This window comes from Pipistrellus hanaki (assembly GCF_964339955.1).
Source record: "Pipistrellus hanaki genome assembly, chromosome: 9".
NCBI classification, from domain to species: domain Eukaryota; kingdom Metazoa; phylum Chordata; class Mammalia; order Chiroptera; family Vespertilionidae; genus Pipistrellus; species Pipistrellus hanaki.
In genome coordinates, this window is record NC_140511.1 from 7,867,445 (window position 1) to 7,895,333 (window position 27,889).

The window sequence follows — 27,889 nt, forward strand, 5'->3', positions numbered from 1 at the left end:
ACCATCATCGACTGCAAATCGCATTGGAAAGAAGTCAATGTCCTGCTTTGGTGGGATCAGGGAGTGTGGTATATATGAGCTTCTAAAACCAGGTGAAACCGTTAACACTGATCGCTACCGACAACAAATAATCAACTTGAACCACATTTTCATCATAAAACCACCAGAATGGGCCAGAAGACACGGCAAAGTAATTTTGTTTCATGATGACGCACCATCATACACTTCAAAATCAACTGGCTCGTTAAAAGATCTTGCCTTGCCGAGACCGGTTTGGCTCAGTGGATAGAGCGTCGGCCTGCGGACTGAAGAGTCCCAGGTTCGATTCCGGTCAAGGGCACGTACCTGGGTTGCAGGCACATCCCCAATGGGGGGTGTGCAAGAGGCGACTGATGGATGATTCTCTCTCATCGATGTTTCTAGCTCTTTATCTCTCTTCCTTTCTCTCTGTGAAAAATCAATAAAATATATTTTAAAAAAAAGAAAAAGATCTTGCCTGGCAAGTATGAACTCACCCACTGTATTCACCAGCCCTTGCTCCTTCAGATGGCCACTTGTTCCGATGGCATACACACTGTCTGAGCAGCACTTCAAATGTACCAAGAAGTGGAAAATTGGGTCTCTGAATGGTTTGCCTCAAAACAAGAAAAGTTCTATTGGGACGGAACCCACAAATTATCTGAAAGATGGGGAAATGCCTAGCTAGCGATGGACATTACTTTGAATAAAGCACTTTCAATGTTTCTTTCTTTCTTTTTTTTTTTTTAATATATTTTATTGATTTTACACAGAGAGGAATTGAGAGGGACAGAGAGTCAGAAACATCGATGAGAGAGAAACATCGACCAGCTGCCTCCTGCACATCCCCCACTGGGGATGTGCCCACAACCAAGGCACATGCCCTTGACTGGAATCGAACCCGGGACCTTTCAGTCCGCAGGCCGACGCTCTATCCACTGAGCCAAACCGGTCCCGGCTCGATGTTTCTCTTGAAATTAATGTGTTTTCTCTGATTACAAATCTGCGTTATTAACTGGCATAGGAGGCGTGGTTTGGGCCCTCAATAATCTTTTGGGGCAACCAGGTTTATACAGGAGAGACGGTATAAACTTCTTACTTGTTGGTGTTATTCTGGGGGGTGAGGGCAGGGACACAGGGAAGTGCCTTAGGACACGGAGACCCACACTCTGGTCCTGGGCTCTCCATTTCCCAGCTGTGAGAGCCGGAGGCAGCCTTCCCTATGCCGGCTTCAGTGTCCTCGGTGCAATGGGCGTACCTTCTTTCTCACGGTTTGTGAAATAAAAAGTACAACTTCATTTTCATTGCATCTGCTCCCAGATAGGGGTGTGTGTGTGTGTGTGTGTGTGTGTGTGTGTGTGACTGATGTGAGAAGAGTTGTTGGGAGAAGACCAAGGTTTCACTTCCACAAACATTTTCTCAGCACCCACTTTGTGCGAGGATTGAGAAGAAGACACAGTCCATGTCCTCCGGAAGGTCCTGGTCTCCAGGCGAGGACAGGAGATGCCAGTGCGGTGTGGAGGTGGGTGCTGCGAGCAGGAGGGGCCGGCATGTGGGGGTGAGAGTCCAGGCACCCTGCGCCTCCCATCGCGCGGATGGGGGCGGGTTCGTCCCCTCTCCCCAGCGGGGAGGCTGCGGGCAGGAGGAGAGGGCGGCAGCCCCGCCCTCCCCCGGCCTCCCGCCAGCCGGCGCGGCGCCGTACCGAGGCAGGCCGCTGGGAGGCCGGCGCGGCGGGCGGACGGGGAGCTCTTATTTTGACAGGGGCCGCGGCTCTGGAATGAAGGCAGGAGCCGCCGGCGCGCCCGGCGCGGAGCGCATTGGGGCCGGAGCGGAGCCAGCGCGGCGGGCCAGGCCCCGGCAGCGCAGCGGAGCCCGGGCAGGCGGCGCGCGCGGAGCCAGAGGCCGGACATGCCCCGGGCGCGGGGCCGCTGCACCCCCGCCGCCGCCCGCCGCCCGCCGGCCCGCCGCCCGCGCGCCCGGGTGCCCCCGCGCCGCGCCGCCCGGGGGCTGCGCCCCGGACCCTCGGCGCGCGGCCAACAATAAGCGCCCAGACAGCTCCCCGCCCGCGCCGCCCCGCCGCCGCGGGGAAAGCGAAAGGAGGAAGCGAAGCGAGGAAGGAAGGAAGGAAGGACGGAAAGAAGGAAGGAGGAAGAAAGGAAGGAAGGAAGGAAGGAAGGAAAAAAGGAGGGGAGGAAGGAAGGAGGAGGAAGAGGAGGAGAAGCAGGCGCCGGAGCCGAGCCCTGAGCTTCGGGCAGAGACCCCAGCCCCGGGACTGAGGGCGCGCTCCCCGCCGCCCACGACCATGCCCCGCGCCCGGGAGGCTGGGACCTAGGCGCCCGGCGGCTCGGACACGCTGGCCCCGGCCGGGCCGGTGTGGAGACCCAGGTGCCCAGGATCAAAGGACCGCCTCCTGCGCCCCCCGCGCCTCCGCCTGGCGAGCAGGACCCCGACCCACCCCCCGACCCGGACCTGGTCATGGCGTCCAGCTCCGGCCTGGCGTGAGGATCCCGACCGAGAGGTGAGGGGCGGGCAGGGCCGAGGGCGAAGGTCCTGCCCGGCCAGCGGGCGGAGGGAGGTCGGGTCGAGCCGGGCAGGGGGCACATTCGGAGTCTCCTTGCCCTCGGGAACGCACCCCGGGCTGTGTAACGGGCGGGGCGCCCCGGGTCCGTGGCAGTTACGCTCGGGCCCCCGTCGGGGGGGCAGCCCCGGGCACAGCGGGGCGGGCTCGGGGCAGCGGGGACCCCGCCGCCGGAGCGGAGAACAAGGCCGGCCTGGGGCCAGCTGGAGCGGCCGCCCGCCCGGGGGCTTCTGGGAGTTGTAGTCCCCTCCTCGGCCTCCCCACCCCGTGGGTTCCAGCCTCCCCCCCTCCCCCCCGTGCCTTATGGGAGCCTCCGAAGGAGGTGCATTGGGTTTGGGGATCGCTGGGGTCACCCTCTGCCCCCAAGCACGGCCGGGGGTAGCAGGGCTGTGCCCGGGGGTCTCCCGGCCGGGGGTTCTTGGCGGAGGGGGTGGGCGAGCAGAGCTCCTGGAGGTGTCCCCGCCGCTGGGGGAAGCGGCCCGCCGTGGCCGCAGGCATGTGGGGAAGAGGAGGGAGCTCAGGCTGCTCGGGGCGGACTGCGGTCTGCCTGCCCGGGGCTTGCTGGGCTTGCTGAGAGCGTTCTGTCCGCGCCGCTGGGATTTGGTCTCCTCTCCCTTCGGGGGCTGGGAGGCTGAGGCTGCCTCTCTGGAACAGTGAAGCCAGGATCAGCTTCTGTCTGTCCAGCTTCCTTCCTTCCTTCCTTCCTTCCTTCCTTCCTTCCTTCCTTCCTTCCTCCCTCCCTCCCTCCCTCCCTCCCTCCCTCCCTCCCTCCCTCTGACCCCCCCCCCCCCTGTCTGCTGGGGTTGATGTCTGTGTCCTGGCTGGGGGAGCCGCTCGGAGGGGAAGAGTTGCTCTGGGGGAGGGGGCTGCGCCGCTGATCGCCCTGGGAAGGGGCCCACCCGGGAGGGCTGCTCCCCTGCGCTGCAGCCCCGGGGCCCAGGCCGCTGCCAGCGGCGTCCGAGTTGGGTGGGCTTCCCCGGCCCCTGCCAGCTCAGCCTTCCCGGGAGCAGCCGCTCCTGGGCCGGGGCTGCGGGCGCCTCCGCTGGGGCAGGAGGCGATTCCATGGCCCCGGGCGAAGGAGGAGTGCTCAGGCCCTGCCTGGTGTCAGCGCTGAGAGAAGCCTGGGGCCGGGAGGATGGCAGGGGAGGCGGGGGAAGGGTCCGGAGTCTGGTGCCAGGGGGGAAGATGCAGCCGCCCAGGGGCGGGGCCTGAAGGCCAGCCTCCTGACCAGCCCTCCAGAGGCTCTCTGCTCACCTGTGTTGCTCCGGCTGTGGGTGGGGTGGGGCTAATGTTGGGAGGGCGCTTGTGAGGGCCAGGCCGCCTGCACTCTGGGCCCAGAGTCGCGTGTGCTCGGCAGCAGGAGGTGGGCCCTGGAGTCCATACGGAGACTCCGAGTGAGGCCGAGTGCCTGGGTGGAGAGTCAGTGGGGAGAAACTGCAGAGGGGAAGGATCGCTGGTCCTCAGAACTGGGCCGGCTCAGCAGTGGGGATGTGGGACCTGGTGAACTTGTGCTTGATCTGTGTTGGGCACCCTTGACTTTGGGTAGTTCCTGCCTCGCAGCTTCCGGGTCCCTGGGTGCAGCAGGAGCTCTGGGCCATGAACAGGCAGGGGTAGCATTCTGGGCAGAGGGGGGGGGGCGGTGGCGGGGGTGTCCACTCTGCAGAGGGTGTGATGCCTGGCACCTGCTTTAGATTAAAGGGGATGCCTGCAAAGAGGGGCTGTCCACCTGGGGAGGGTCGGGAGGGAGTTCCCTGGAGCCCAGGAGTGGGGGGCAAGGAAAGGACCGGGTTTGCAGGCAATGTCAGCTCTATCAGGAGCCCAGACCCGGGCTGGGGGCACCCCACACTGCCTTTGGTGCCAAATGCCCTCCTAGTGCCAGGGACCGGGGGGAGGCGGCTGTGGGGCCAGGACGTCTGAGTGAGGGCCTGAGAGGAGGTGGGGCGCTGTGGGGTTCTCACTGCTCTGACACCACGTTTGCTCTTCCTGGGGCGTGTTGGCTGCTCATGGTGAGGTGCTCCGGGGCTGGGCACCCAAGGGAGATGGGGAAATAGCTTCCCTTCCTTTGGGAGCTGCCTGGGTGCTGGCCCAGAGGGAGGAGGAAGGGGATGGTGGCGTGGGAAAGTGGCGGCCAAGCGGGGACCGGCGGGTGCCTTGGGCAGGAGCCTCTGCCAGGCCTGCTCTCCTGGGGTGGGGCTGTTCCCGGGACTGGCTCAACCTGTTGAGTGCGCCTGGCTGCGCGAGTTTGGCATCTGCGCCTCTGCCTGCCGCCCTGCCAGCTGCCCACCCAGGCCACACTGTGGCTGCCGGGCCCGGGGACGGCGGCCTGGCTGAGGGCCGCCCCGTCCAGGTCCTGCCCTGGGGCTCCGGGCGGGAGGCCAGTGGCTGAGGAGCTGCTCCCCTACCCGGGCAGCACTGCCCGTTCCCAAGGGGGCGGGAGGGTCCTGAGGCGTTCGGGTGGCTTCCTGCCCATCTTCCTCCCCCCCACAGAGGAAGGTCGCAGGGTTCTCCGGGAGCCCACCCCCGCGCCCCGAGGGTGGGAATTCCCTGACAACGCCTCCCCCCAGGCCTGGCCGCCCCTGCCCGCGCTCTGCGCAGGGTGGGAGGCGGGGGTGGGAAGGGGTGCCAGGCTGTGGGTGGGGGCAGGGCACAGGAGTGTCCCTCCTCCCATCCCCAGGGGAAGGAAGCCTGCCCGCCTTCCCTGTCCAGCAGGGCCGGCAGAGGCTCCACGGTCCCTTCCCTCGGTCCCTTCCCTCGCCGCCCTGCTGGCGGGCACCTGCCTGTCCCCAGCCTGGGCTGTCCCCCCTCCCAGGGCCGGTGGCCGTCTGCACTGGCCCGGCCGCCTCCCCGCTCTCCACCCGGCGGGATGCCCTGGGTCCAGCGTTGTGAAACCAGAATGTTTTGACATCTCTGAGGGCTCTCCACCCCCTCCTCTCTCCCGGCAGCCAGAGCCCGTCCCCGACCTGGCTCCACGCTGTGCACCGCCAGGGTGCCGTCTGTGTACTCCTCTGTGCATGCATGCGCATGCATGTGCATGTGTGTGTGTCTGCTAGCACATGGCCACATGTGTACTCCGGTGTGCATGTGTCTGAGTGTATGTGAGTGTGTGCTAGCACATGGCCGCCTGTGTACTCCTCTGTGCATGTATGTGAGTGTATGTGAGTGTGTGCTAGCACATGGCCACGTGTGTACTCCTGTGTGTATGTGTGTGCTAGCACATAGCCATGTGCATACTCCTGTGTGTGTGCGCGCACGTGTGTATGCCTCTGTGCATGTGTGTGAGAGTGTGTGCTATCACATGGCCATGTGCATACTCGTGTGTGTGTGTGTGTGTGTGTGTGTGTGTGTGTGTGTCTCAGTGTGGGTGTGTTTTGTCAGCCGGCAGCTCTGTGCATAGCCCCCTCTCGTCCCTGAGCCCTCCTGGGCCTTCTCTCTGAGCGCGGAGGCCTCAGGGTCTGCAGGCGCCGTTCCTGGGCGTGGGGTCAGCGGCGCCAGGTGGTGTGGGGGCCGCAGTGTCGGGGGCTCTGAGGAGTGAGCCAGCTGTCTCTGAGGGGCGCATCGCTGCGCGCACATGGCTGCTCCGCGCCTGCTTCCGCCTTCCCCGGGACGTGCTGGTGCAGCCACAGGGCTCCCGGAGCCTGGCCGCGGAGGCTGTCCCACAGGAGCGCCTGCGGGGCCTCTCCCGGCAGCTCGGGCTCTCGGAGAGACTGGGAGCGGGAGGCTCTGGGGTGAGTGGTCCCTGAGCCGGCTCCCTCTTCCCTCATGGCACCCAGTGCCCCAGGAGCCTCCCCTCTTCCGTCCGGGCTGCAGGGCCCGGGAGGCCACTCGCTCTGTGAGGACAAGCAGCAGCCGGACGGCGGGGAGCTTGTGGCTAATGGGAGGCCTGGAGCTGACTTCTCATCCAGCGGCCAAGAGCAGAACAAGACCAGACCTCGCATCCCCAGCCTCACCGAGGACAGAGGGCCTGGATCCTAAGGGGTGCGGGCCACCCCAGAGATGTGCCGTGTTTGGGGGGCAGCTGCCATTGCAGTAGATCCTGGGAAGTCCGCTTTAAAAAAAAATACACGAAACGTTTACTGATGTCAGAGAGGAAGAGGGAGATAGAAACATCAATGATTAGAATCATTGATCGGCTGCCTCCTGCACGCCCCCCACAACCTGGGCGTGTGCCCTTGACCGGAAGTGAACCCAGGACCCTTTAGTCCACAGGCTGATGCTCTATCTACTGAGCCAAATCGGCCAGGGTGGGAAGTCCTTTGGTTGGAGAGAGAGAGAGAGAGAGAGAGATGATTCTTACATGTACCCTCCCTGATCGGGGATCAAACCTGAAACCTTGGCATCTCGGGACGATGCTCTGGACACCGAGCTGCGGGCCAGGCCTGGGCAGTCCTCGGTGTCGGCCTCAGCCCTCCTCCCCAGCTGCAGAGCGCTCCGCGGGGGGCGGTGCCAGGGAGTGAGGACGGCAGTCACCTGGGCATGGGCCGTGAGCAGTGAACACCCGCACCCCCTGTGCCATCCTGGGGTCTCAGGCTAGAACCGAACCAGTGCTTTCCCCTGGCATCTCCCCTGGCCAATCAGTGAGGAAGAAGAGGTCTGGGCAGGGGCAGTGAGGGGGGCAGGGGCCGTGGGGGGGCAGGGGCAGTGAGGGGGGCAGGGGCCGTGGGGGGGCAGGGGCAGTGAGGGGGGCAGGGCCGTGGGGGGCAGGGGCCGTGGGGGGGCAGGGGCAGTGAGGGGGGCAGGGCCGGGGGGGGGCAGGGGCCGTGGGGGGGCAGGGGCAGTGAGGGGGGCAGGGCCGGGGGGGCAGGGGCCGTGGGGGGGCAGGGCCGGGGGGGGGCAGGGGCCGTGGGGGGGCAGGGCCGTGGGGGGGCAGGGGCCGTGGGGGGGCAGGGCCGGGGGGGGCAGGGCCGGGGGGGGCAGGGGGGGGGCAGGGGCAGGGGGGGCAGGGGCCGTGGGGGGCAGGGGCCGTGGGGGGGGCAGGGGCAGGGGGGGCAGGGGCCGTGGGGGGCAGGGGCATGGGGGGGGCAGGGGCCGTGGGGGGCAGGGGCATGGGGGGGCAGGGCCGTGGGGGGCAGGGGCCGTGGGGGGCAGGGGCAGGGGGGGCAGGGGCAGGGGGGGCAGGGGTTGTGGGGGGCAGGGGCGGGGGGGCAGGGGCAGGGGGGGCAGGGGCCATGGGGGGGGCAGGGGCGGGGGGGCAGGGGCCTCTGGTCCCAGGGAGACGGCCTGGTGGAGCGCAGGCTCAGGGACCCAGCATGGGGAGGGCTTGGCAAGGCATTTGGGTTTATTTCCCAACCTCTGTCTCTGAGACACGCACACACACGTCACACAGACACCTTCAGGGACCAGCCAGCGCGCTGGGGCGGCGGGCGGGCGGGCGGGCGGGCACCAGGCTGTGGCAGAGGCCGCCGGTGCCCTGCCCAGCAGCGGAGCCAGCCAGGCCTCTCCTCCCGCCGCCTCCTGTGTGGGAGCAGCACAGGCTGGAGAGGGTTAAGTCTGGTTGGCAGGGACACCCTCCCTCCTGCCAGAGAGAGAGGGAGGGAGGGAGGGAGGGAGGGAGGGAGAGCGGTGGTTAGCAGCTTGCTCTAGTTGGCCTCTCTCCCAGAATTCTTTGGAAAAGAACTCCCCTTTGACCCCCAGTACAAACCGAGCCCAGCCACCGCCCTCCGCTGCCCATGGGCTGCACGGCCGTCCCCCGCCGTCCTCCGGCCCGCCCCCGCCAGGCCCGGGCCTCTGCAGCTTCAGGGAGAAGGGGTGTCGCCAAGGAGACCACAGGGGACGGGACCCAGGATCTCCCTGGGGTGATTGGAGCTGGACCCTGGCCCTCGGCCTCCCGCCCTCCCTCCTTCCTTCCTCAGGCCGCGGGGGGCTGTCTGCCTGCCCCTCTCTGGCAGAACTCCGAGGGAGGGATCCTCGGCATCTTCCGAGCCTCTTCCTGCCTCTGGGGGGAGGGGGCGGCGTGTGGGAGCGGGCGCCCTGGCTCCCAGCCAGTTCACAGCCGGGGAGGGGCTGTCCCAGAGCTGCGGGCATGTGTGTGCGCATGTTTCTGTGGTGTGTGGGGCTGGGACGGCTGTGGGAGGAGGAGGGGCAGGGATCCTGGCCTGAGAGATGGCTGGCCTGGGGCTGCCCTGAGGGGAGGTCCCTGCTGGGGGGCGCCCCTCGCCGCTTCCCACAGCCTTTGGTGGGGGCCAGGGTCTCCTGCCCCAGAGGCCGGCGGGACCCAGCCTCAGGGTAGCTAGCTGGATCCTTCCCCAGGCGGGGTGGGGGTGTGGAGATCAGCCCAACCATCCTGGAGGGCAGGTACCACTTCCTGGTCACCCCGAGCTCTTCTCTTTGTTCCCGCCTTGGCCTCAGCTGGCAGAGCCAGGGCGCCACCAGCCACATAGTGTGGTTTCTGCCTCGGCCCCTAGAGACACACTCTCTTCTGCTGCCACCCCTCCCCCTCCCTCCTTCCCTCCCCCTTCCTCCTTCCCTCCCCCCTCCCTCCCCTCCCCTCCCCTCCCTCCTCCCCTCCCCCCTCCCTCCTTCCCTCCCTGAGACCCCCTCCCCTCCCCTCCCTCCTCCCCTCCCCCCTCCCTCCTTCCCTCCCTGAGACCCCCTCCCCTCCCCTCCCCTCCCTCTTCCCCTCCCCCCTCCCTCCTTCCCTCCCTGGAACCCCCCTCCCCTCCCCCCTCCCTCCCCCCCTCCTTAGCAACAACTCCCTGCACTCCCGCGCTGCCCCTGGGCTGCAGGCGCAGGGCCGGACTGGAGGGGCTCTGGGAGGCGGTCCTCCGGAGGGAGGACCCTCCACCCCACAGGGACAGGAGAGGTCCTGTTGGGGAGCAGTGACAGGTTAGGGGTGGGCCTGGACTCCCTCCCCTGCAGACTCCTTTCTCGGGGAGCCAGGCTAGGCTGCCGTGGCAATAGTCCCTCCCCGGTTCTGAGGGCGATCGTGAGGACGCGGAGGAAGGGGTGCTGGGCAGCCCCAGGTGGGCCGGGCGCGGGAGCGGAGGGGTGAGCAGAGTGCTGCTGCCAGGCGGATGCGGGCTGTGAAATGGTTAAGAACCAATGGCTGGCGGCCGTGGGCTCGAACCCTAACCTCGCGCGGACTGTGTGCCTTGGGCGGCCTCCTCCATGCCGGGACAGGGCCTGGGCGCCGGCGCCGAGGGGACAGTGACGCGGCACAGAGCCGCGGACAGCGGCGTCGGAGGGAGACGCTCGCCTTTAGAGACCAGCCGTCCGCCGTCCCCCGGAGGCAGAAAGGCGTGAGGGGGTCCGGATGAGACCAGCTAGATTCTAGTGCCATTCTTTTTCTTTTAAAAAATACTTTTATTAGGATTCCAGAGAGGAAGGGAGAGAGAGAGAAACATCAATGACGAGAGAATCATGGATCAGCTCCCTCTTGCACGCCCCACATTGGGGACCAAGCCTGCAACCCCTGCGGGTGCCCTTGACCGGAATTGAACCTGGGACCCTTCTATCCATTGAGCCAAACCACCTAGGGCCAGACCTGTCTTCTTGCTGCCTCAGTTTCCCCACTGTTGGTGCTGGCTGGCATAGCCAATGGCCTTGAGGGGCCTGGGACCTGCGGCCGGGTCTTCTCCGTCTCCGGCCTCAGGTGGAGCCCTCCCGGGCTGAGGGACCCCCGGCTGCTGCCCCTCCCCGGCCGCCCCCCCTCGCTGCCCCTTCGTTCCCATTTGTTCTTACGTCTCAGACCGCTGCTTCCTTTCCTTCTGGCCGACTCTCGGGGCCTTCCTTGGGGAGGACACGGGCAGCGTGGAGCTCTGCGGTGGGGGGGCGGAGCCTGCTCGGTGCCAGGTCTCCGGCAGTGCTCACGCCTGGGACACGTGTGGAAGCCCGGGGGCACGCTGCCGCCTGCTGCACACGGTGGCGGGAGGCGGCGTCCTGAAGGCCGAGCGGGCGGGCATCAGCATCTGTGGTGTCCGGGAGCCCCAGACCCGCTCCTGGGCCAACGGGGAGTGGGGCAGGCAGCTGGGTGCCCGGGGCCGGGGAGATGCTGGGTGGGCAGGGCTCCCAAAGGTGCTGGGATGGGAGGGGTGGAGGGCTGCCCTCTGGGTGAAGCGCCCGGGCTGGCTCACAGAGGTGGTTTGGGTCTTCTGGGCAGTCACTGGCCACCGCCCTGGAGACAGTTGATCAGAAGGTGGCCAGAGTGCCTGGACGTGCGGGCACCCGGGCACAAGGCCTGGCGTGGCCGCAGGTGTGTCTCTGGCCTGGTACCAGGCCGTGGGCCGGATCCCTGGCTCCGCTCAGCGGCCGCTCCGCCCGCCGGCCCCTCGCTCTGTGCCGCCCAGAGCCGCCCGCGGACAGGTTGGGGCTATTTTGGGGATCAGCTGGGGCTCTGGGCCGCTTTCAGATGCTCCAGCGTGAGCAGGAGAGAGGGACAGATGGCTGGTGGGTCCCGCTTGGTGGGTCCGGCTGGGAGCGGGCTATTTTTAGGGTTAACCCTTCGGGGCGTGTGGGCCACCCTGAGAGGGAGAGCCCCCCGGCTGAGAAGAGAGCAGGTCCTGGTCCCCGTGTTTTCAGAACTGTTCGCCCCAGCTGCTCCTCGTTCCCCTCAGACCCCCCGGTTGTGCTGCTGCTGTTAATCCCCACCGGGGACATTTTCCATCGATTGTTAGAGAGAGTGGACGGGAGGGGGAGAGACACAGAGGGAAACGTCGATGTGAGAGACACACTTTGATTGGTTGCTTTCCACACACGCCCCAAACAGGGCCAGGATCCAACCTGCAGCCGAGGTATTGTACTTGCCCTTGACCACAACTGAACCCTCGACCCTTCATTCTGAGGGTCAGCGCTCTAACCACTGAGATCACTGGCCAGGGCCGACCTCCCACTGTTTAAAGAGGTCCATGGCAAGAAAGTAGACTGCAGCTCCTGCCCAGCCCAAGCAGAGAGACCGCCCGGGGTCAGGAGGGGGCCTGGCAGTGGGGTGCCTGCCTCCAGGGGATCTGAGGCACAGACGGGAGGCTAAGCGAGCTGTCAGCCACTCTGGGGTCACACTTGGGGGCTGTGTGCTTGCCAACAAAGCCAGGGGTGCCTGGGGGCCGCCTGCCTGGCCTCTGCCAAGGTGCAGAGGGAGGGCCACGTCCTGTGTCGGGAGCTCCTGGGTAGGCCAGAGACGAATTCCCGGGCAAGGCCTGCCTCCACCGAGTGCCCCTGGATTTGTGTGCCATTCAGGCCAGAGAAAAGGGGGCGTCATGGATTTGTTGAGGGCTGAATATGCCATAGGCACTCTATATCTATATCTATATCTATATCTATATCTATATCTATATCTATATCTATATCTAGATTTCAGAAGGAAGGGAGAGGGACAGAGAGATAGAAACATCAACGATGAGAGAGAATCATTGACCTGCTGCCTCCTGCACGCCCCACACAAAAGGATCAAGCTCACAACTCAGGCATGTGCCCTGGCCGGGAATTGAACCACAACCTCCTGGTTCCTAGGTCGACGTTCAGCCACTGAGCAACACTGTCCGGCGCAGTAGGCATTCTGTCAGATAGTTTTACTAACAGGATTTCACTCTGAATTTACCCTCCTTTTGCAGAAGGTGAAACTGAAACGGGGTGGATCAAGGTCCTGCTGCTCAGAAGGGAAGGGCTGTGCCTGGCACCGTCCCCCTGACTGCACCCAGCTCAGTCCCCTGCACGTGCCCACTGCCCGCGGGCCTGGGCCTGGCGCTGGCCCCCTCGGGAACAGGTTCAGCGAAGGCGAGGGGGAAGGAGGCCCGGGGGCAGGGGACCCTCCTGTCCTGCCCTCCTAATGCCCTAAGCTCTCCTGCCAGAGGTGCCAGGACTGACACCGGCCACCCGGTTTGGCCTTCCTGTCGTCCCTGCAGGAGGATCACACATCCTGTCCTGTCCACCCCCCCCCCCCCAGGCCTGCTTCCTGGAGGGTCAGAGTCTGCATGGGACATAGGCAGAGCCAGGGCCTCCAGGTGCTGAGTTGGGGCCGGGGGGGGGGGGGGGGGCCGGGGGCCGGGGGCCGGGGCCCTGCCAGGCTGACCTGGGAGAGCAGTGCTGCAGCGGGCGAGGCTGCCTGTGGTATAGGCGGCTGTGCCAGCACCGCTGCCGCCTCTCCGCCCACAATGGCCCCATTGTTCCCCAGCCAGGCGTTGGGAGGAGGCCTAGGCCACCCCTAACCCCCCCCCCCCCCCCCCCGCAGACAGGGGCCAGATTAACCCCTTGGAGGCCAGAGGCTAGGTGAGGGCCCACAGGTCCTCTGTCCTGGGGATACGGGCCTGGGAAGGCCCCCTCCCCTCCTGTGCCCGCGAGGCTGCTCTGGAGACCGGGTCCTCCCCAGGGTAGGAGGCAGACCTAGCGCCCCCCTCGGTGCAGGTGCCAGGGGCAGGAAGTGCCAGGGGCGGCGGCCGGGGCGGCTATATTTGGGCCGGAGGGGCTAATCCCAGCCTCACTGCTGCCCGGCTCCTGCTCCTTTCCTTCCTGTGAAACCAGAGCCGCGCTGGGCCGCGCTCAGGATTTCGGTGGATTTAAAGAGGCAGCACCATGCCTGCCAGCTTGGCCTCCTCCCCCGCCAGGTAGGGTCTGGGCAGAGGTCACTGGAGGGCTGCTGGCTCTCTCTGCCCCGGGCTGACCCCTGGCCCTGGCCCGTTCGGGCCCAGACTGGGGCCCTCCTCTCCCGGGCGGCGGCGGGCGGGGGGGCCGCGGTTTCCTGTGCCGGCTGTTTGCCCGGCCCGCAGTGCCCGCTCTGCCTGGGCTTCCTGCCTGTCTGGGTTCACTGTGCCCCCTGCCTCTCCCCGCGGGGGGAGGGGACAGGCGGGGATTGGGCAGCAGGCTTTGGGGGCCCTCACTGCCAGGGCATGACTGGCACTGGCCGCAGGAGCCGCGGGAGGTGACCTCAGGCGTGCCAGGCAATGCCATGTCCCTGCAGCCTCCGGAAGGTCCAGAGGGCGCAGGATCTGCCGTGGAAACACCCTGTGCGGAGACCCCGCCTGCGAAGGCCGGCCGGGGCCCCCGTGCCCCGTGGGGCTGCTGGTGCGCGGCGCTGGGGCTCCTCTGGCAGGAGGCAGGGGGAGGGGAGCACTACTGAGCCTGGACGGGGCAGCCCCTCACCCAGCTCCTGGCCTGCGAGTTCCCGGAGGGTCTCTGAGCCGCACATCGGTCCGCAAGAGGCTTCCTGCTGGGCTGAGCCTCGCCCTGCCAGCCAGGGCCCTCGGAGGAGGCAGTGCGGTGCCAGAGGAGAGCTGGGACCACGGAGGCCTGATGCCGGAGAGCGGGCTCGGCGTGTGGTCTGCGGGCCGCACCCCTCTAGCCAGAGGCCAAGGGCCCAGCGGGCCGCCCTTCCAGCCACACTCAGGGCCGCTGCCTGTGGGGGCCGCTCACGGGCCAGCACAGGCTCCAGGCGGTGGGGCCCTGCGCTGCGGGTTCTTGGGAGCCAGGAGCTGGGGGCGGGGCACTCCGGGCCGGCCCCCTCCAGCCCTGCTTCCTGCCCCCAAGTCACACAGGGACGGCACCACTCGCCCTGTCCTAGCCGCCTCGCCTGCCTTTCCCCAGGAAGGAGGCACAGCGCCCAGCCCTGCTTTTCACCACCGCAGGGCCCGGCGGGCGGGGAGACCCTCCTCTGGGGCTGGTACGTGGTGAAGAAGATGGTTGTTTGGGTGGTGGCATGTTCAGATCCTGTCACAGAAACCCACACGTGAAACCTACACGATCCTGCGAACCAGTGTCACCCAATCACTGAATTAACACACTGCACCCCAGGAGGGACGGCCTCCTGCCTAGCCTCCCAGGGCCCCCACCTCCTGGGACTGAGCGGGAGGCGGGTCCGGGTAAAGTGGGGGGTGAGATGGGAGAGCTGTGACTCACCCGCCTGACTCAGCCTGCCCTGCCGTGGGAGAGGGGGCTGGGCGAGGAGACTCCAGAGCCGGCGGCGAGGCCGCACACCCGGCTCCGGGGCTGGCGTGTGGGAGCCAGGCCTCCTGGTGCAGCTCCATCCGGACCCAGCAGGGGGCACTGCTGTGCTGGGCACCGCGGGGCGGGGCGGTCCTACCTTTTCCCGAGCCTCAGTGTCCTCCGGGCGAAATGGATACTAAACCCTGCCCTGCCCTGCCAGCTCGGCTCAGCGGCGAGCTCACCTCCCACCGAAGGGTCTCGGGTTCGATTCTTGGTCAAAGGCAGTACTTCCCCTGCCGCTGTGTCTCACGTTTCCTCTCTCTTCCTTTCTACTCTCCATGGAAAAATGTGAGGATTAAAAACAAATAAACCGCCAAAACCGGTTTGGCTCAGCGGTAGAGCGTCGGTCTGCGGACTGAAAGGTCCCGGTTCGATTCCGGTCAGGGCATGTACCCTTGGTTGTGGGCACATCCCCAGTAGGGGTTGTGCAGGAGGCAGCTGATCGGTGTTTCTCTCTCATCCGGACGTTTCTAGCTCTCTATCTCTCTCCCTTCTTCTCTGTAAAAAATCAATAAAATATATAAAAACACACCAAAAAACAAATAACGACCACCTCCCCGCAGGGGGTGAGCAGCCAGGCTGAGGGGGGCGGTGGAGTGGAGTGAGAACCCCTCTGCTCCCCAGGCCCCCCGGAGCGCTGCCTCCGCCTCCACCAGCCCTTGGCAAAACCTCCCCTGAAGCCTCCCTCCCTCCCTCCCTCCCGGAGGCAGGCCCCGTGCGGGGTCAGTTAGGGTTAGGCTCTCCCGGGCCCAGGGGGGCTGGTCTGTGCCCCAGCCTAGCCTCCAGCAGCCCGGTGGGGAGCAGTGGGACTGGGGCACCAGTACCTGGTGGGACTGTTACCTGTGCTAGCACCTCCCCTCCTCACTCTCTCACTCCTCCCCTCCCCTCCCCTCTCCATCCCTCCCCTCCCCGCCTTCCCCTCTCCATCCCTCCCCCATCCCTGCCCTCCCCTCCCATCCCTCCCTCCCCTCCCATCCATCCTCCCCATCCTTGCCCTCCCCCTCTCCATCTCTCCCATCCTCCCTCCCCTCTCCATCCCTTCCCATCCCTGCCCTCCCCATCCCTCCTCATCCCTCCCCTCCCCATCTCCTCCCCTCCCCTCTCCATCCCTCCTCATCCCTCCCCTCCCATCCCTCCCTCTCCCTCCCCATCCTCCCCTCCCCTCTCATCCCTTCCCATCCCTGCCCTCCCCATCCCTCTCATCCTCCTCATCCCTCCCCTCCCCATCCCTCCTCCATCCCTCCTCTCCCATCCCTCCTCATCCCTCCCCTCCCCTCCCCATCCCTCCTCATCCCTCCCCTCCCATCCCTCCTCATCCCTCCCCTCCCCATCCCTCCTCATCCCTGCCCTCCCCATCCCTCCTCATCCCTCCTCATCCCTCCCCCTCCCCATCCCTCCTCATCCCTGCCCTCCCCATCCCTCCTCATCCCTCCTCATCCCTCCCCTCCCCATCCCTCCTCATCCCTCCACTCCCCATCCCTCCTCATCCCTCCCCTCCCCATCCCTCCTCATCCCTGCCCTCCCCCATCCTCTCATCCCTCCTCATCCCTCCCCTCCCCATCCCTCCTCATCCCTCCCCTCCCCATCCCTCCTCATCCCTGCCCTCCCATCCCTCCTCATCCCTCCTCATCCCTGCCCCTCCCCATCCCTCCTCATCCCTCCTCATCCCTCCCCTCCCCATCCCTCCTCATCCCTCCCCTCCCCATCCCTCCTCATCCCTGCCCTCCCCATCCCTCCTCATCCCTCCTCATCCCTCCCCTCCCCATCCCTCCTCATCCCTCCCCTCCCCATCCTCCTCATCCCTCCCCTCCCCATCCCCTCCTCATCCCTCCCCTCCCCTCCCCATCCCTCCTCATCCCTCCTCTCCCCATCCCTCCTCATCCCTCCCCTCCCCTCCCCATCCCTCCTCATCCCTGCCCTCCCCATCCCTCCTCATCCCTCCTCCTCCCTCCCCTCCCCATCCCTCCTCATCCCTCCCCTCCCCATCCCTCCTCATCCCTCCCCTCCCCATCCCTCCTCATCCCTCCCCTCCCCATCCCTCCTCATCCCTCCCCTCCCCTCCCCATCCCTCCTCATCCCTCCCCTCCCCATCCCTCCTCATCCCTCCCCTCCCCTCCCCATTCCCTCCTCATCCCTCCCCTCCCCATCCCCTGCCCTCCCCCCCCCAGGATCAGCTGGGGGGGTGGCGGCAGGCTGTGCTGGGTGTTGGGGTGCACCCATGGCCTGTGACTAGGCCCTAGGCCTCCTCCGGGCTGGCCTCAGTCTTCCCGTCTGTGCGATGAGCCGATGAGGCAGCCCCGGCAGGGCTGGTGGCTCCCGCCTGCCTCTGTCTCGGGCCGTGGGGGTCAGGCTTGGGCCCGCCCCCACCGCACAGCCCGGCCAGGCTGCTGTCCGGACGGCCGGCCTCCCCGGCTGAGCCGCGGGGCGGGGGCCGCATGCCTGCGGTCGGGAGGAATCCGGGAGGAATCCGGCGAGTCCGTCCCGCCGCCGGCTGCTGGCCCAGCGGCCGCCCGGGCCCGCCCGCCCATGGGCCCGCCCGCCCGCCGGGCGCAGCCCCGCCCCGCTGCCCTGGAGGGGCGCTGCGCTGGGGTGTGTGGGGGGGTCTGAGGGGCTCCCTGTCCGGGGTGAGGGGCTCCCTGTCCGGGGGGGCTCCCTGTCCGGGGGTGGGGGCTCCCTGCCAGGGTGGGGGCTCCCTGTCCGGATGGGGGCTCCCTGCGGGGTGGGGCTCCCTGTCCGGGGTGGGGGCTCCCTGTCCGGGGTGGGGGCTCCCTGTCCGGGGTGGGGGGCTCCCCTGTCCGGGGTGGGGGGCTCCCTGTCCGGGGTGGGGGGCTCCCTGTCTGGGGGGGCTCCCCGCCGGGGTGGGGGGCTCCCTGCCGGGGTGGGGCTCCCTGTCCGGGGTGGGGGCTCCCTGTCCGGGGTGGGGGGCTCCCTGTCCGGGGTGGGGGCTCCCTGCCGGGGTGGGGGCTCCCTGTCCGGGGTGGGGGGCTCCCTGCCGGGGTGGGGGCTCCCTGTCCGGGGTGGGGGGCTCCCTGTCCGGGGTGGGGGGCTCCCTGTCTGGGGGGGCTCCCCGCCGGGGTGGGGGCTCCCTGCCAGGGTGGGGGCTCCCTGTCCGGATGGGGGCTCCCTGTCCGGGGGTGCTCCCTGCCGGGGTGGGGGCTCCCTGTCCGGGGTGGGGGCTCCCTGCCGGGGTGGGGGGCTCCCTGCCGGGGTGGGGGCTCCCTGTCCGGGGGGGGGCTCCCTGTCCGGGGGGGGCTCCCTGTCCGGGGGGGGCTCCCTGTCGGGGTGGGGCTCCTGTCCGGGGGGGCTCCCTGTCCGGGGGGGGGGGGCTCCCTGTCCGGGGGGGGGCTCCCTGCCGGGGGGCTCCCAGGCCGGGGGGGGGCTCCCTGTCTTGGGGGGGGGCTCCCTGTCCGGGGGGGGGGCTCCTGTCCGGGGGGGGGCTCCCTGTCCGGGGGGGGCTCCCTGTCCGGGGGGGGGGCTCCCTGTCCGGGGGGGGGCTCCCTGTCCGGGGTGGGGGCCTCCTGTCCGGGGGGGGCTCCCTGCCGGGGGGGCTCCCTGCCGGGGGGGGCTCCCTGTCCGGGGGGGGGGCTCCCTGTCGGGGGGGGGGTTCCCTGCCGGGGGGGGCTCCCTGTCCGGGGGGGGGCTCCCTGCCTGGGGGGGGCTCCCTGTCCGGGGGGGGGGCTCCCTGTCTGGGGGGGCTCCCTGCCAGGGGGGCGGGGTGTCGGGGGAGAGTGCCCGGGCCAGGGCCGCGGGCGGTTGCACCCTCTCCCCAGGGCCCTGCCCGCGGCGGCCGAGCCAGAGGGCAGCGCCCCGCAGGGGGAGCGGGCGGGGCCCGGGACTGGCCTCCAGGCAGACCCCACAGCAGCCCCCCTCCACCACCCTGCCCAGGCCCCGGTGTAGGGCTGCCGGGTCCTGCCCCCTCCCCAAGTCACAAGTTTTCTCTTTGGGGCTTGTTGCTGCAGTCCCTGCTCCAGTACCGAGTGCCAGCTGGGCCCTGGGCACGCAGGGGGCGCAGCCCCACTGTGTGCGGGGAGCCATGAGGATCCTGGCTAACAAGACAAGGTGTGTGGGTGTCATGGAGGGTGGGGCGTGCGTGGCGTGTGGGGAAGGGGGGCAGGAGCCAGGGCTGAGCGGTGCTGCTCGGGGACCCCCCTCGGGCCCCAGCTCCAGGGCTCGGAGTGGGGCCTGTCCTGAGCCCGGAGCCCCAGCCCGCCTGGTGCCTGGCCCCGGGGCTTAGAGACCTTGTGAGTGGAACCCCCCCCCCCACTGTGGGTGCCCATGGCCTCTGGCCCCGGCCCCGGGGAGGGGTGGCAGCGCCTCCCCCGAGGGGCCTGCGGACAGGCCAGGCGCTGCGGCCGGAGCCGGAGTGAATCTGAGCTGGTGTGGAATGGGATGGATGCCCTCCCCCAGTGATGTGATCTTTCCAGCGGCTATTAATAGGTCTCCGGGGAGGGGGCGGGGGCGGGGGCCCGCTGGATCTTAAAGGGCCCACAGCCTTGGAATCCTGGCTGTGAGCTGCACGCCAGTCGGCTCCGCACACCACCCCTTCCCTCCCCGCTCCGCCTGCCCGGCCTCGGGGCTCCCCGCTCCGGAGCTGTCTGGCCAGGGGGTACCAGCCGCTCGGCGGTGCTTTTCCCCGCTTCCCAGGACAGCCTGGGCATGGGAGGGACCCCAGGCCCGTGCCCATCCCTCTTGGTGCGGGGCACGCGGAGGGTCAGACGCAGGCCCTAGAGGAGGGGTGCTGAGTGGGCAGGTGCCGGGGTGAGGGTGTTGGGTGGGGGTGGATCTGCCAGGAGAGGCTCTGCTTTTCCTCTGAGCTGTGGGGCCTGAGGGTGAGGTGGCCCCATCGCCACTCTCCAAGGTGAATGGCATCAGCCCTTGTCTGAGGAGCGGCGGGAGGAGGAGGGATAAGCTGGGCACCCTAAGGTGCCACTCACCCTCCTCCCCTCCTGGGGCCGAGGCAGGAGGGGCAGTGGGAGTGCAGGCGTGTGAGCCCCTGTCACCGTCAACCTTTCCTGTCTCTGCCTTCTCCCAGGTTGCCCCACCCCAGGAGGAGAGAAGCTCCGGGGAGCCCACCACTGTCGCCCCGCGGCCACTGCCCCCGGCCCCCTCCAAACCAATGCACCCAGAAAATAAGCTGACCAATCACGGCAAGACAGGGAACGGTGGGGCCCAATCCCAGCACCAGAATGTGAGCCAAGGACCCACCTGCAACCTGGGCTCAAGGGTGTGGGGGCGGGGAGCCATGGGGCCAAGGCCAGCCAGATCTCACCCAGCAACTCCAGCCTGAAGAGCGCCCAGGCCGGGGCGCCCCCCTTCAGCTCGCTCAAGGGCAAAGTGAAGCGGGAGCGGAGCGTGTCTGCGGACTCCGGAGAGCAGCGGGAGGCGGGGACGCCCTCTCTGGACCCCGAGGCCAAGGTACCCGTCTCCTGGTCCCAGGAGTCCAGCCTGCTCCACAGCCCAAGGCCCACACTTGCCCAGAGCCCCTCTTTCTGTCCCCTTCCCAGTCCTCACCCCGCTTCTCTCCGGCACTTCCTCTTACCACTACACCCCCCCGCCGGTAGTTTTCCAGGATTGGGAGTGGCCTCAGGTGCCACCATGATGGGCCACCCAGTGGTGGGGTTCCCAGTCAGCGTCTTCCTCCTGCCGTCCCACCAGAGCCCCTAGGGGAGGAGGAGGTGCTGGGGAGGAGCCTCCTGGTTGGGGCTGGTGGGAGCTGCTGAGCAGCCACTATCCTGGAAGAGTAGCAGCCCCCCCCGCCCCCCCGCTTAATTAGAACCAGTTGTGCTTGGTGCTGCAGGGGGAGGGGAGGCAGGCCGGCGGCTGGAGAGAAATGAGAAACAAATGGTGGTGTGGGGGCCAAGGCTGGCGAAGGCCCACAGCCTGGGCACCGCCTTGGGGAACCTGGGAGAATGGGCCCGGAGGGGGCGGACAGGCGGCACGGGTTCTGACCGCCCGCGCCCGGCCAGCAGAGGCGGCGCCCCGGAGCAAGCGGCGCTGTGTGCTGGAGCGGAAGCAGCCGTACAGCGGAGACGAATGGTGCTCGGGGCCAGACAGCGAGGAGGACGACAAGCCCATCGGGGCCACCCACAGTGAGTGCCCGCGCGCCCGGTGCTGCGCCCACGCTGCCCTCGGGGGACGCGCCTGAGGGAGCTTTCCTCCTTCCCCGGGCGTCAGAGGGCTGAGCCCGCGCAGGGGGAGCGCGGGCCAGGAGCCCAGGCCCCTGTGTTCTATCCACCTCCAGACCATTGCTCCCCCCACTGGGACAGCGCTGCCGGCCTTCCAGCTGCTCAGTGGCCCCTTTTCCTAAGGACCGAGGTGTGTGTGTGTGTGTGTGTGTGTGTGTGTGTGTGTGTGTGTGTGTGTGAACCAGGTGGCCCCTCCTGGTTATTCCACTTACCGGCACACCTCCATGAATTGCTGGCCTGTGCTGCCACCTGCTGGTCACTGGAGGGAGGGCAGCAAGAGTCCAGCATCACTTGGCGTGGGACAGTGGCTCTGTGGTCCAGGCCGCCCCAGGCTGTGAGCTAACGCTGCTGTGTCTCTGGCGCACCTCCCTGACCTTTCACTGGCTCCTAGCAAGTGCCCAGAATACATCCCCGGACAAAGTGTGAGTGGCTGCCCACTCCTTATTCTGGGCATGTGATGGGGACATGCCCTGCCCTTGGGATGCCCATACACGTTTATTCGGTGCCTTCCCTCAAAGCTGACAGCTGGTTTGTTATGGGTGCGCGCGGGGGCAGGTGAAACAGCTTACTGCATAAGAAACCAGCCAGAGAAGGTTCAGTCTGAACTTGTTGAAGGCGGGGCTTAGAAGGGAGGAAAAACCAAGCTGCCTAAAGGCCCTGCTGTGTGGCAGTCCGTCCTCACACGCGACTGTGGCCACGGTGCCTGCCCCCGGGGAGGAAGCAGCGCCCCCGGGGAGGAAGCAGCGCGGCAGGTGCTTGTGGGACGGGGGCCCGTGGATCGAATACCGAACGAAGCTCTGCGGCCGCTGGGACTAACTGTCTTGGGCCCAGGTCTCCCCACAGGGAGCCCCGGCTGAGCCTTCCCTGACAGATGGGGTGGTCACTGCCTCTAAGGACAGACGCCCCTCCTCTATCTTTATTCGCTTTTTAAAAAGTAATTTTTAAAAATGGATTTCAGAGAGGAAGGGAAAGGGAGAGAGAGAGAAACATCAATGATAAGAGAGAATCATTGATTGGCTGCTTCTGGCAACCTGGGCGTGTGCCTTGTCTGGTAATCGACCATGACCTCCTGGTTCATAGGTCAGGGCTCAACCACTGAGCCACGCTGGTTGAGTATCACATTTGCTTTCACAATGCTAGCCTGCACCATGGGAAAACGCCGGGAGACACAGAGACATACAAAGAAGATGTTAACGCCTCATACTCAGTACCAAGGCAACCATTATTACTATTTTAGTTGTACTGCCTGCCACCAGATTCTCAAAGAGTGCTTTTTATTTTAAATGTTTTTATTGATTTTTTTTTTTTTTTTGAGAGAGAGAGAGAGAGGAAGGGAAGAGGGATAGAGAAAAACATAGATGAGAGACATCTCAATTGGCTGCCTGCTGCACGCTCTGGCTTATGCTCTGACTGGGAATCGAACTGTGATCTCTTGGTTTCTGGCTCAGTGCTCAACCACTGAGCCATGCCAGCCAGGCTCTCAAAGAGTTCTCAATGGTGGGGCAATAGAACACAGAGGGAACAGCACAGACTCTTCAGTTAGACCACCTTGGTTTATAGCCCAGGTTTTCACTAATTATTTGTATAAGTTGGGGGGGAGGGCCTTGGTTTATTCACCTATAAAAATAATATTTACCTCATAGGTTTGATATGTGGTGAGTTGGCACATATAACGTACTTAGAACAATGTTAGCTTTTCAGAGAGGAAGGGAGAGGGAGAGAGAGAGAGAGAGAGAGAGAGAAACATCAATGATGAGAGAATCATGGATTGGCTGCCTCTTGCATGCCCCCTACTTGGGATTGAGCCCACAACGTGCCCTGACTGGGAATTGAACCAGTGACCTCTTGGCACCACTGCTGAGCCACACCAACCAGCCCCAGTGGTTTTTTTAGCTTGTAACTTGCTTTTGAACTTGTTACAAAAAATAGATTTCTTGCTGAAACCGGTTTGGCTCAGTGGATAGAGTGTTGGCCTGCGGACTGAAAAGTCCCAGGTTCGATTCCGGTCAAGGGCATATACATTGGTTGCGGGCACATCCCCTATAGGGGGTGAGCAAGAGGCAGCTGGTCGACGTCTCTCTCTCTTCGATGTTTCTAGCTCTCTATCCCTCTCCATTTCTCTCTGTAAATATCAATAAAATATATTTTAAAAAAATTAAAAAAAGATTTCTTTGACTACCCCTTATGCAGGACAGGAGAGCTGAGGCTGAGAGGGACTAAGTGTCTTGTTCATAAGGTCACACAGCCAGCGAGTTGGTGAAAAGCCACCATCGTCTGAGTCCTCCGCTGGCGCACCCTTTTGCCTTCTCCCCTGGCAGAGACCAGGGCATGAGGACGGAGCAGGGCTGAGGGCAGGTTTTGCAGATGCTCTGCATGTTGCATTCGGGGTCCAAACCTGGTCCTTAGCATGGCTCTCCCCCTTTCTTCTCGTTCCACACGGTCCCCGTCCTGCTCACAGACTGGTCTGGGACAAGTGTGTGTGGAAAACAGGCAGGGAAAGGCCCATGGTAACACCTTCCACAGTGAACCTCTGTCCCTTGGCACCGCCTGGTGAGGGGGTGCCCAGTCGTTCTGCTTTCTAAATGTAGACTGCTGACCCTCTTCCCTTCCCTTCCTTGCAGACTGTAATGTAGGAGACCCTGCCATGGCGGCCCCGCAGCTGGGTCCTGGCCAGGCCCCCCAGCTTCCCCTCAGTGAGGGCAGTGCCCCAGGGCCCCCGCATGGACCCCCTGCAGCCCTGCGGCCAGATGCCCCTGGGGGCGGTGGTGTCCCTGGAAAGCCTCCTTCACAATTCGTGTATGTCTTCACCACCCACCTGGCCAACACGTAAGTGACTTGTAGACCGTGCTGGCTCTCTTTATGCAGCAACCTGGAGCCTGGGGTCCTGCAGGAGTGTCTGTGGGGCCAGGGTTGGGTGGGTTAAGTTGCATTGGGTTTGGTTAGTTGGGTCAAGTTGGTTGGGTTGGGTTGGGTTAGTTGGGTTGAGTTGGTTGGGTTGGCTTGAGTTGGATGGTTAGGTTGGGTTGGGATGGTTGGGTAAGGTTGATTGGGTTGGGTTGGGTTGGGTTGGGTTGGGGTGGGTCAGGGTTGCTTCTGGTGAGGTGGGTCGGGGTGGTTGGGGTGGGTTGGTTGGGTTGTGTTGGGTTGGATTGGTTAGGTTGTGTTGGCTTGGTTGTGTTGGGTTGATTAGGTTGTGTTAGGTTGGTTGAGTAGGGTTGGTTAGGTTGTGTTGGGATGGTTGGGTAGGGTTGGTTGCGTTGGGTCAGGTCAGGGTGGGTTGAGTCAGGTTGATTGGGTTGGATCGGGTTGGTTGGGTTGATTGGTTAGGTTGTGTTGGGTTGGTTGGATAGGGTTGGTTAGGTTGTGTTAGGTAGGATTGGTTGGGTTGTGTTGGGTTGGTTGGGTAGGGTTGGGTAGGTTGTGTTGGGTTGGTGGGTAGGGTTGGTTGCGTTGGGTCAGGTCAGGGTGGGTTGAGTCAGGTTGATTGGGTTGGATCGGGTTGGTTGGGTTGGATTGGTTATATTTTGTTGGGTTGGTTGGGTTGGATGATTAGGTTTGTTGGGTTGGTTGGGTAAGGTTGGTTAGGTTGTATTGGGTTGGTTGAGTAGGGTTGGTTGCGTTGGGTCAGGTAGGGTTGGTTGGGTTGGGTTGAGTTAGGTTAGGTAGGGTTAGGGTGGGTTGGGTCAGGTTAGGTGGGATGGGTTGGATTGGGTCAGGTTGGTTGGGTGGGTTGGGTCAGGTTGGTTGGGTGGGTTGGGTCAGGTTAGGTAGGGTTAGGGTGGGTTGGGTTGGATTGGGTGAGGTTGGTTGGGTGGGTTGGGTCAGGTTAGGTGGGTTGGGTTGGATTGGGTCAGGTTGGTTGGGTGGGTTGGGTCAGGTAGGTAGGGTTAGGGTGGGTTGCGTCAGGATAGGTGGGTGGGTTGGGTCGGGTTAGGTAGGGTTAGGGTGGGTTGGGTTGGATTGGGTGAGGTTGGTTGGGTGGGTTGGGTCAGGTTAGGTGGGTTGGGTTGGATTGGGTGAGGTTGGTTGGGGGGGTTGGGTCAGGTTCGGTGGGTGGGTTGGGTCGGGTTAGGTAGGGTTAGGGTGGGTTGGGTCGGGTTAGGTAGGGTTAGGTGGGTTGGGTCAGGTTGGTTGGGTGGGTTGGGTCAGGTTAGGTGGGTTGGGTTGGATTGGGTCAGGTTGGTTGGGGGGGTTGGGTCAGGTTAGGTAGGGTTAGGTGGGTTGGGTCAGGTTGGTTGGGTGGGTTGGGTCAGGTTAGGTGGGTTGGGTTGGATTGGGTCAGGTTGGTTGGGGGGGTTGGATTGGGTGAGGTTGGTTGGGGGGGTTGGGTCAGGTTTGGTGGGTGGGTTGGGTTGGGTTAGGTAGGGTTGGGTGGGTTGGGTTGGATTGGGTCAGGTTGGTTGGGGGGGTTGGGTCAGGTTCGGTGGGTGGGTTGGGTCGGGTTAGGTAGGGTTGGGTGGGTCGGGTTGGATGTTTGGTTGGGTGTTGAAGTGAGGGGCCCTCGGTCTCCTGAGCTGTCGTGTCGAACCCCGTGCAGGGCTGCGGAGGCTGTGCTGCAGGGCCGGGCCGACTCCATCCTGGCCTACCACCAGCAGAACGTGCCGCGGGCCAAGCTCGACCAGGTGAGAGGGCGCTGCGGGGCCGGGCCTCCAGTGGCAGCGCCTGGGCCAGCGCCCCTGCCTCACGCTCGGCCTGTGTCCTCTTGCAGGCCCCCAAGGCGCTCTCCACCCCGGAGCCGCTCCCCCTGAGCGCACCGTCTGCAGGCACCCCCCAGCCCCAGCCCCCTCCACTGCCGCCGCCGCCCCCCGCCCCTGGCAGTGCCCCCCCCGCTCTGCCTCCTGAGGGGCCCCCTGAGGACACCAGTCAGGACCTGACACCCAACTCCGTGGGAGCTGCCAGCACAGGCGGGGGCACTGGGGGGACCCACCCGAGCACCCCTACAGCTGCTACCAACAACCCGCTGCCTCCAGGAGGAGAGCCCGGCGGCGCCCCCGGCCCTGCCCTCCTCGGGGAGGCCGCCGCCCCGGGAAGCGGGCAGCGCGGCCTGCTGGGCTCGGAGGGGCTGTCCAAGGAGCAGCTGGAGCACCGGGAGCGCTCGCTGCAGACGCTGCGGGACATCGAACGGCTGCTGCTCCGCAGCGGGGAGACCGAGCCTTTCCTCAAGGGGCCCCCGGGAGGCGCCGGCGAGGGCGGGCCCCCAGCACCAGCGCCTCCCGCCGCCCCGCAGCCTGCGGCGGCCCCTCCGGGCGGGCTGAAGAAGTACGAGGAGCCCTTGCAGTCCATGATTTCGCAGACGCAGAGCCTCGGGGGTCCCGCGCTGGAGCACGAGGTGCCGGGGCAGCCCCCGGGCGGGGACATGGGGCAGCAGATGAACATGATGATGCAGAGGCTGGGCCAGGACAGCCTGACGCCCGAGCAGGTGGCCTGGCGCAAGCTGCAGGAGGAGTACTACGAGGAGAAGCGGCGGAAGGAGGAGCAGATCGGGCTCCACGGGGGCCGCCCGCTGCAGGACGTGATGGGCATGGGCGCCGTGATGGTGCGGGGGCCGCCGCCGCCCTACCACAGCAAGCCCGGGGACCCGTGGCCGCCCGGCATGGGCGCCCAGCTGCGCGGCGCCATGGACGGCCACGACCCCATCCAGCTCCGGGGCGGGCCTCCCTTCCCCGGCCCCCGCTTCCCAGGCAACCAGATGCAGCGGGTGCCCGGTTTTGGGGGCATGCAGGGCATGCCCATGGAGGTGCCTATGAATGCCATGCAGAGGCCTGTGAGGCCGGGCATGGGCTGGACCGAAGACTTACCCCCCATGGGGGGGCCCGGCAACTTTGCTCAGAACCCCGTGCCCTACCCAGGTGGGCAGGGCGAAGCGGAGCGGTTCATGGCCCCCCGGGTGCGCGAGGAGCTGCTGCGGCACCAGCTGCTGGAGAAGCGGGCCCTGGGCGTGCCGCGCCCCCTGGGCATGGCCGGCGGCGGCGGGCAGGGCGTGGACATGGAGCGGGTGATGCAGGCGCACCGGCAGATGGACCCGGCCATGTTCCCCGGGCAGATGGCGGGCGGCGAGAGCCTGACGGGCACGCCCATGGGCATGGACTTCGGCGGAGGCCGGGGCCTCCTGAGCCCCCCCATGGGGCAGTCCGGGCTGAGGGAGGTGGACGCCCCCCTGGGGCCGGGCAACCTCAACATGAACATGAACGTGAACATGAACATGAACATGAACCTGAATGTGCAGATGACGCCGCAGCAGCAGATGCTGATGGCGCAGAAGATGCGGGGCCCCGGGGACATGCTGGGGCCGCAGGGCCTCGGCCCCGAGGACCTGGCCCGCGTGCGGGCGCAGACCGGCGGCGGCCTGGCGGGCGGCCCGCAGAAGATGCTGCTGCCCTCGCAGTTCCCCGGCCAGGGCCAGCAGGGCTTCTCCGGGGGCCAGGGGCCCTACCAGGCCCTGCCGCAGGACATGGGCGGCGCCCAGGACATGTTCAGTCCCGATCAGAACTCCGTGCCCATGAGCAACGTGGGCACCACCCGGCTCAGCCACATGCCTCTGCCCCCCGCGTCCAACCCGCCCCCGGGGCCTGTGCACGCAGCCCCGAGCCGGGCGCTGGGCCGCCGCCCTTCGGACCTCACCATCAGTGTTAGCCAGCTGGGCTCGCCGGGCATGGGGCACCTCAAGTCGCCCACCCTTAGCCAGGTGCACTCCCCGCTGGTCACCTCGCCCACTGCCAACCTGAAGTCGCCCCAGACCCCCTCGCAGATGGTGCCCTTGCCCTCTGCCAACCCGCCGGGACCTCTCAAGTCGCCCCAGGTCCTGGGCTCCTCACTCGGCGCCCGCTCGCCCACGGGCTCCCCCAGCAGGCTCAAGTCCCCCTCCATGGCGGTGCCTTCTCCGGGCTGGGTGGCCTCGCCCAAGACAGCCATGCCCAGCCCCGGGGTCCCCGCGAACAAGCAGCCGCCGCTCGGCATGTCCTCCGCCTCCGCCCTGGGCGGCCTGGAGCAGGGTGAGTCGGCGTGGGGTCTCCAGGGGCTCACGGGCGGGCGATGGGGGGGGGCCGGGACAGCGGGGCCGGCTCTGCTGTGCTTCCCGGGAACACTGCAGCCCCCAGGCACTCTGAGGGTCACACTTGGGTCTCCGGTGCCTGGGCCCCACGGGGACAGTGGGAGGCCGTGTTGAGTGGGACATCTGGAGGAGGTGTGCCTGAGGGGCGGT

General features: G+C 66.2%; 2 protein-coding genes across 2 annotated transcripts in view; one reads left to right on the forward strand and one right to left on the reverse strand.

Moving 5' to 3' along the window:
- The first annotated feature begins 1,394 nt into the window (after positions 1–1,394).
- Positions 1,395–27,889, forward strand: part of BCL9L (BCL9 like) — a 29,132-nt gene continuing 2,637 nt past the window's right edge. Inside the window, 9 exon segments of the mRNA XM_084895556.1 lie at positions 1,395–2,536; positions 18,463–18,562; positions 19,536–19,597; positions 19,600–19,719; positions 19,722–19,917; positions 20,471–20,592; positions 23,310–23,514; positions 25,226–25,310; positions 25,397–27,680. Coding sequence (XP_084751682.1) covers positions 18,537–18,562; positions 19,536–19,597; positions 19,600–19,719; positions 19,722–19,917; positions 20,471–20,592; positions 23,310–23,514; positions 25,226–25,310; positions 25,397–27,680 — 3,100 coding nt within the window. The 5' untranslated portion in view covers positions 1,395–2,536; positions 18,463–18,536.
- LOC311628378 (uncharacterized protein) lies at positions 2,543–7,202 on the reverse strand. Its single transcript, XM_084895618.1, has 2 exons — positions 5,858–7,202; positions 2,543–5,727 (listed from the first exon to the last, which is right to left on the reverse strand). The coding sequence occupies exons 1-2, from the start codon at positions 5,865–5,867 to the stop codon at positions 4,598–4,600; spliced, it is 1,140 nt and encodes a 379-aa protein (XP_084751744.1). The 5' UTR covers positions 5,868–7,202; the 3' UTR covers positions 2,543–4,597.